Source organism: Vigna radiata, chromosome 2 (assembly GCF_000741045.1).
Source record: "Vigna radiata var. radiata cultivar VC1973A chromosome 2, Vradiata_ver6, whole genome shotgun sequence".
In the NCBI taxonomy this organism is placed as follows: Eukaryota; Viridiplantae; Streptophyta; class Magnoliopsida; order Fabales; family Fabaceae; genus Vigna; species Vigna radiata.
In genome coordinates, this window is record NC_028352.1 from 20,059,266 (window position 1) to 20,067,871 (window position 8,606).

The 8,606-nt window shown below is 35.3% G+C and overlaps 1 protein-coding gene across 4 annotated transcripts; it reads right to left on the reverse strand.

Moving 5' to 3' along the window:
• Positions 1–639: 639 nt before the first annotated feature.
• On the reverse strand, positions 640–5,167 carry LOC106753964. 4 transcript variants are annotated; one of them, XM_014635879.2, is made up of 12 exons: positions 4,232–5,167; positions 3,870–3,895; positions 3,109–3,738; positions 2,895–3,023; positions 2,111–2,817; positions 1,917–1,998; positions 1,750–1,839; positions 1,525–1,647; positions 1,302–1,430; positions 1,114–1,217; positions 940–1,030; positions 640–864 (listed from the first exon to the last, which is right to left on the reverse strand). In XM_014635879.2, the coding sequence occupies exons 1-12, from the start codon at positions 4,443–4,445 to the stop codon at positions 763–765; spliced, it is 2,427 nt and encodes an 808-aa protein (XP_014491365.1). In that variant the 5' UTR covers positions 4,446–5,167; the 3' UTR covers positions 640–762. The 4 variants fall into 4 exon arrangements, with proteins under 4 accessions (XP_014491365.1, XP_014491359.1, XP_022634484.1 ...); XM_014635873.2 differs by having other exon boundaries at positions 2,075–2,817; XM_022778763.1 differs by lacking the exon at positions 3,870–3,895 and having other exon boundaries at positions 2,075–2,817.
• Between the last annotated feature and the right edge of the window lie 3,439 nt (positions 5,168–8,606).

The window sequence follows — 8,606 nt, forward strand, 5'->3', positions numbered from 1 at the left end:
GCAAATGTGCAAGGTCATACAGGTAATCGTTTACAAGCCACTATAAACGATTACCATGCTGCTTTAAACAACTAAAACTTCACCAAGTCACAATTAGGTGATCTTTTAAGCATGGGTGCTCCCCCAATGAATCATTGGGTGGCATACAAATCAACTTCAACATAAGTGTCACACATAATCATTGTTTGGAGCAAAAACCAAGTGTTTGTGGACTTAAAAACCAAATTTGACCCAGTGGTCCCTCAGGTGTAATTTGGTGGTTCCTACNTGACCCAGTGGTCCCTCAGGTGTAATTTGGTGGTTCCTACAGTTCACTAGGACGTGCAAATTTGCAAGGTCATACGGGTAATCGTTTACAAGCCATTGTAAACGATTACCATGCTGCTTTAAACAGCTAAAGCTTCACCAACTCAGACTTAGGTCCTGTTTGAAGCATGGGTGCTCCCCCAATCAGTCACAAGGACGTGCAAATGTGCCACCTCATTCTTGCAATCGTTTACAAGGCCCTGAAAACAATTACAATGCTCTTTTATACAGCTAAAGCTTCACCTACTGAAAATTAGACTTGTTTTATAATTTGCACATAAATAAAGGTCGACATCAATCATGAATGAAAAATCATCTATACATTCTGACATAAGAACCTTGAAATCAATAATATTATTACAATAATAATTTCCACAATGTATTCATATACGTTTGTGTATCTAACAAACTATACAAAAACAAACTGCCCTACATTTTTACAAAACAACAAATGTCCTACAACAATCCGTACACCTCCAGCGCATCTAGTATTCTTATGTTGTCGTTATCCAAGATCCAATCACCTACGTATTGCTTTCTTATTGCAAGCAATTCCTCCTGAAAGAAAATTATTCAACTAGTCAATTCAAACTAAATCATCAAAAATTAATGAAAATGTTATCTATTGCTTACATTAGAGTAATTTGGCATGCTTTTCCCATTGAATTTATTCGAACCATCCCAAATTTGCATTGCTTGTAACATTATAACTCCACAGTCATGCCTGAAACAAATAAATAAATACTCAACGACCAATTATGAAAACTTCATTACTTACAACAACATATCATTGAATTTAAGGCTTACAGATTTGGTTGGGATGAGATGTTTGCTTGTACAACAGACAGAGGTCCAATACTGCCTTCCGGTCTGTTGTACAACATGCAAAAAAATCGAGCAAGGTTTTCACCCTACAATGTACAAATAACAGTAACACGTTAACAATACATTATTTAAACAAAGTCAATAACATTATTAAGTTTTATGACACATACCACATGAATGTCTATCTTTTTCCGGTTTCTTACAGCCTTCACCAAAGAGTCCAGAACATATATCTCTAATGTGCTAAGTTTGACTACATAGCACCACCAATGATAGTCATGGCAAAATGGAAGAAAAACCTACAAATAAAGAAACAAAGGGAAACTGAAAACATCATGACCTGCTAAATGTGAAATACAACCACATACACAACGGAAATTAAACCTGACTCACAAAGTCAGTTGTTGCAATGTCTTGAAGGCCAAAGTATTNGGNACGCAAACAGCTGCTGTAATTGTGAAGACTGAAAACACGTCNATTTTTATCCTTTTTCAAATAATCATTGATTATAAGGTCCTACAAATAGGTTCAAATACAACCATCATCAATGCCTAACGACTAACACTTTATTTGTAAAATGAACAACACCATGAAAAATTTCTATAAACAACAACTTACCGCATATAATGAACTGAAAAGGATCCTCTTCACAATCCCGGTCCTCCTTTTCTCGTAGTGCATAAATATGGTGGTTGCAAAGAGAACCAACTACGCATACACAATTCATCAATAATTTCAAATGAATACAACACAATATAAATCAACTAATCCAAAAAAACACTTACCATGTTATCAACGTATTTGTAAGGAGCTAAGGTATTAATAGATGTTGTGCTCAGTGTCTGCCCAATTATCTCACAGACGATCCTTAATATAAAAATGTACTTATTAAATGTAAGTTATGGCCATAAAAGTATATAAAACCAAAATAAACTTTATTAACCTATATGCTCTATCTCTAACGCTGACAGCGACGTACAATTGGTCAATATTGATGGTAGACCTTGGATCACCAACAATAGCGCGCAGAGGGGCGACAACCAATGCTTTTGGTGCCTCCGCTTCTCCATCATCATTAATTTCAATAAGGTCATGAACATGATTTCCACCTCCTACATCCCGTCCAACTTCTTCGTCGAAGGCAACTGTGAGGTCTCCTTGAAATCCGCCACCAACAACTTCATCATTACCTCCAAGGAAACCTTCTTCATTTAAGACTTCTTCAGCAACTCCAACCATTTGTTGTTCATCTGCTCCACCAACAACTTTTTCATTGAATACTTCTTCAGCAACTCCACCCATTTGTTGTTCATCACCTCCACCAACAACTTCTTCATTGAAGACATCTTCAGGAACTCCACCCACTGCTTCTTCATCACATCCACCAACAACTTCTTCATTACAAACATCTTCCTTAAAATTTTGCCTTTGACGTATTTCAAATAACTCCTTTGTCAAAGAAGCAAGCCTAGAATTCAACGCTATCAATTCTTTAGTATTTTTCTTCAATCTCTCATCCAAATTTGCTTCAAACGTGCCGTCATCCGAGGTATCGTCATCTAACTCGTCAATTCTGGCTCGTTTCGGTTGTGTTCCTAAATATGTTCCTCCTTCAAACATATCAAAAGCCGCAATAATTTCAGGCATTTGACGATCAAGAATCCGAATATACCACTCCAAGTTTACCTATTACACATTTATTTGTACATTAAAACCATCAACAATTTAAATAAAACATAAAAGGATATGCATCAAATACTTACATCTGCAGTCATAAACAATTCTTCCATTTTTTCATATAATCTTGTTTTATAGGCGAACCAACGCAACATGCGAGGAAACCTCCTATGACTTGGATTATCGTCCAAAGAAAGCCTCTCTACAGCCCAAGCCTACAATAACAAANTAACTTACAGTGAACCATATTTTACATTACAATACAAAGGTGTTTAAAGAACTACAAAGCAACCATGTTACCTGCAAAACAGCCACATTCCCACTAAGACTGAGTGCGCTTGCGATCTTTCCGGACATTATCTTTTTCATACATTTATTCAAGTTATCTACAAGGTGTTTATGAACACCGGTCGCCCAATCGTATAAACACAAACTATCTATGTCGTCTAACACTTTTGAAGGCATGTTAGCAATAACCTTAGACTTCCTAGGAAAGAAAAANACAACCAAACAAACAAATATATACANCCTACACACAACATCAACCTCAATGTTGTCGTCCAAAACAATCACATTAAACTTCTCAACCAAATCTAATAAAGTTGTGCTATTTGAATTAAACATTTCTCCTACCAAACCAACTATACATTCATCAAATGGAACTTCTAAGCCACCTATGTCTAAACCGGTCGTCATGAAAACATCCAAAACACTAAAGGGTACCAATTGATGACTCACCCTAAAGCTTACATCATGCCCAGCCCAGCGACATAACATGACCTTCAATAATTCACAGTTAATCTCCAGAGCCTTACGAAGCCGCAAACACCAACGAAATGGTGTTATTGAAATTCGTTCTACATGCACTTCTCTCAGTAACCCATTCAGAGCAACAATTATTGATGAATCAACAGAGACTCGAACACGCCACTACACAACATTATAAACCAAAAAATTTATTGCTTACCAAAAAAAAAATAAACTATATATAAATGCGATATAGAGTGAATTAGGGTTCATACAAACATATTAATAGTAACCAAAAAAAATTTGTTACTTACCTTTGGGTTCAGAAAGGCCATTGCGACTGCCCAAATTTCAGAAAAACACAGCAATGGTTTATTAGGGTTCATAAAAACAAAAAAACGCACAATACAACACAGAAAAACCCTCCCCAACCCAAACCCAAAACACAAAAACCCTCCCCAACCCAAACAATGGGATATACTGCAAAAAACAAAACACACCCAAAACCAAAACCAAAACGCGAAACGCAAAAAAATGCACAATACAACACAGAAAAACCCTCCCCAACCCAAACCCAAAACACAAAAACCCTCCCCAACCCAAACAATGGGATATACTGCAAAAAGCAAAACACACCCAAAACCAAAACCAAAAGGCGAAACGCGAAACTGCTTACCAATAGAGAGGAATGAAGACGCGCAACTTTGGTTTCGAATGGGTGTGAGAGAAATCATGAGAGGAACCCAATGGCTGAGACAATCACAAAGATAATGGTGTAGACGCGAGACTTGGTTTCGAAAAGTGAAGAAGATGAAAATGTTAAACCGCCAATTCCAAATTTCATACAAACTTTCTTCCAAAAATACCCTTCTGCAACTCTTTAAAAGCATTTTATTTTAAATGTGTTGGCATGCAATAGAATTTTGACACGTGGAGGTGTGTCAAAATTGTGTCAAGGCAGAGTGTCAAAGAAACATTTTCCAAAAACATAGGATTAGAACCCAAGAAAAAGAAAGATACTACTGAAAACGAGAAAAATCATCATCCACCATCCACCTCCATCACGACTCTCTTTTCCATCTTACTCACTCAACAGAATCACCAGAAAACCCATTTTTCTCTCCCACCAACTTCAACTTGGTACCTTTCACCTCTTGATTCATCCTCACCATCTCAGAAGCCATAATCACCATCACTGTCAGAGCTTGGTGCCGATACCACAAAGAAAAAGAGGTGGAGCTTCATCTGAAGAGAAGGAGTTACAGGATTTACAAGAGCAAGACGCCAACATAGCCAACATAGAAGGTAAGTCCTCCCTCTTGAAGCTTCACTGCATAAAGGTTTATATTTCTGGATCGTAATTTATTATTGTCTGCTCGCATTTAAGTTGATATAATGCTTACATTCGGGTTGATGATGCCTCGTCTGGTTTGTATGCTCGTATTTGGGTTCAACATGTAATTGTATTGGGGTTATACTTTGTCCGGTCTAGTTCTGTATTTGTTTGTTCCATCCATTCGTCATTAACGTCGATTCTGGCCTTCTACACATCTTCTTCAACTACAAACCTACCATTTCCTCCCATCTCCTCCCATCACATACAATCCCATTAATACCATCATCCTCAACCTGCACAGCATAAAGCTACAAAGATAGGCACCAATCACCAAGAACCAAGGTACCAAACTCTAACGAAAGTCCAGAAATGGACAGAACTTGGTGGATCAAGACCAAGTGTGTCAGATTCCTGCCGAGAACTCCATCACCTGCGATGAGCTTGGTGGCGCGATGGTGGAGAAGATGAAGGCGTTGTCTCAACGGCTTCGAGCTCTTGCGAGAGAAGTGGAAACGCGATTATGGGATTTGGGTGCGCTTCTGCGTTGCGCGAAGGATATTCACGTGGTGGCTGCCATGACTGTGCGACTAGGGTTCACACTGGCTTCCGGAGGCGCAGTGGTTGCTTACGGTGGTGGTCAGGCGAGAGATTGGCGTTTCGGTAGCGAGGACGCATGGAGGTTAGGGCAGATTAAGTGCGTGAGTGGCCGGCGGTGGCTGGTCGGATGGCGTGGTGGCTGGTCGGATGGCACGGGGCTGGTCATCGGCTGGCGGCCGTCAGCGGAAGCGGGAGCCTCTAAGTTTGTCGGCAGGGTAAGGGAGAGTCTAGGTCTCTTGAGGCTGAGAGAAATGTTAGAACGAAAAGAATGAAGAGAGAGTTGGCAGAACCCTTACTGGGTTTCTAGGTTAGAAGAATCCTGGACCTAGGTTTTGGGTCGTCTTTTCTGAGAAAAGAAAACCTTCTGCTGCAGCTTTGCCCCCACACATGCACCCCGTTCATTTTTTGTCTGGACCAGCGCTGGGCCGAGTCTATGAAAGAAAAACAATTTGTTTTCTGCACTCCTGTTTCCGCTGACTCACCCCTTTTTCTACTTGGGCTTTGGTGCAGTCTGTTATAAAAACAAAAAATGTTTGGACACCCTTTTTTTTCATTTAGGCACCTCCGTACCTTTTTTTTACTTGTTATTTTGTTTTTTTTTCTATTTTTATCATTTAATTTTTTATTTTATTTTATTTCTATATTTTATTTTTATTTATTTGTTTATCTTTTTATTTTATTTTTATTTTTATTTTTTCCTTTTTCCACTTTAAATATTTATCTACTTTTTAAATGTATAAATATAAAAATAAACAAAAACATATTTTAAAAGTTAAAGCACACGTGTGACAATTTATGTCGTCCTCGTGCTAAAAAACATTTTCTTCTTTTTTATATAAAAAATAAACAAAAATTATTTTTAAAGGTTAAGCACACGTGTGACCGTTCACGTCGTCCTTGTGCTACAAATCTTTTCTTTTCTCTTTCTTTTATAAAAAATACTGAAAAATGCTTGTGTGATCGCTCACATCATCCTTGTGCTAAAGTCCTTTTTTTTTATAAGAAAAAAATACAAAAAGAAAATTAAGGTTAAGTACATGTGTGATGGCTCGCATCATCCTTGTGCTAAAAAGCTTTTCTCTTTCTTTTATAAAAAAAATACCAAAAAATGTTTTAAAGGTTAAGCACATGCGTGATCACTCACAACGTCCTTGTGTAAAGATCTTTCTCTTTTTTATAAAAAATACCAAAGAAATGTTTTAAAATACCTTGTGTAAAGGTTAAACATATGTGTGATTGCTCACACCGTCCTTGTGCTAAAATCTTTTTCTCTTTCTTTTATAAAAATACCAAAATATGTTTTAAAAGTTAAGCAAATGTATAATGCTCGTATCGTCCTTGTGTTAAAAATCTTTTCTCTTTTTTTTTATAAAAAAAATACCAAAAAATATTTTAAAGGTTAAGCACATGTGTGATCGTTTGCATCGTCCTTGTGCTAAAAACCTTTTATTTTCTCTTTCTTTTATAAAAAAATACCAAAACATCCATATTTTCAAACAATAAACAATATGTGATCCTTGATTCTCCATCAAGAGTGGAGATACGTAGAAACGAGGTCAGTCCTTGTCAGGTTCACTTCCCAAAAATCCAAATCTTTTCCAAACAACTTTTCTCAACAATTTCTCAAAAAATTAAAAAATATCTTTTATTTCTTTATAGTGTTATTTTCAGGGATGATTAAACATTTTTAAAACCACATCATATTCGCGTATCGAATTAAGGGTACTGTCTTTAGGCAGGCGTAGTAGGGTATTAACCTTCCCTAGTAACCGACTCCCGAACCTAGAATTCGGTTATCATAGACCGTGCCTTATCGTTTTAAGGTTTTTCCGTAGTTTTCCAAAATAAATTATGGTGGCGACTCCAAAATCTCTTTTAAAACATGTTTCGTTTTTGGATCGTCGTCCTGTCGCGATACCAGTTGTGATAATAATTATTTATAATTTTGGTCTCTTTATAAACATTTTTACAATTAAATATAGAATTAATAAATAACATTTTATATTACTTTAATAACTAGGGCAATTTTGGTAATCTTTAATTTCTACCAATTAAATTAATTTTTAAAATATGTCACATCAATCAAATCTTACCTTAATTCTCACAAACCTTACTTCCAAATTCACTCTCAATTACCCACAAATCTACTAAAAAAAACAACAACAAAAATTACCCTCAAATTCACTCAAATCTATTCAATTCATCTGCTCCAAATCAATACAAAAGAACAAAGCCTTAGGGTAACAAAAGAGGTGTTCTAACCTTCAACTTGTTTATTTTCTTTGTGATTGTAACATTTTGTTGGTTTGTGTTAGTAAAACGTTCAAGTTATAATATTAATTGTAAGGTTATAAATGTTGAATTATTAATTGTAAAGTTATAAAATTATTAATTATTTACAATTAATATATTAATATTAAATGTAAACATTCTACAGAGTGTATGTGTAGAATTATAAAAATATATTATAATTCAAAAATTATAACTTTACTGTTAATATTATAACTTTTCAACAAACGGTAATTGTTTATTTTCTTTATGATTGTAACATTTTACTCGTTTGTGTTAGTAAAGCGTTCAATGTAAAGTTATAATATTAACTGTAAAGTTATAAATGTTGAATTATTAATTGTAAAGTTATAAAATTGTTAATTATTTACAATTAATATATTAATATCAAATGTAAACATTCTACAAAGTATATGTGTAAAATTATAAAAATATATTATAATTCAACAATTATAACTTTACTGTTAATATTATATCTTTTCAACAAACGGTAATGACTAATTTCTCTTAGGGGACAAACAATCTTTAGTGTTTGTGAGTAAATTATAAAAATAACCAATTGAGTTAAAAAAATTAGAAAAAATAGTACATAAAGTACACAGTAGTATAAACTATAGAAATCAATGGAATAATATATTTGACTTACCTTTATGAAGAGACAACGTGTTCACCAGCAAGTAAAAGTCGTAACCTGTACTGTTAGAGGTATAATTTTCTGCTGAAATCAAGTAAAAGAATATACGTCTAGTTCCATTTGAGTTTAAATCCACGAATCCACTTCAAGCACAATTTCTCTAGCAACTGGCCTCATAATCACTATGACCATAAC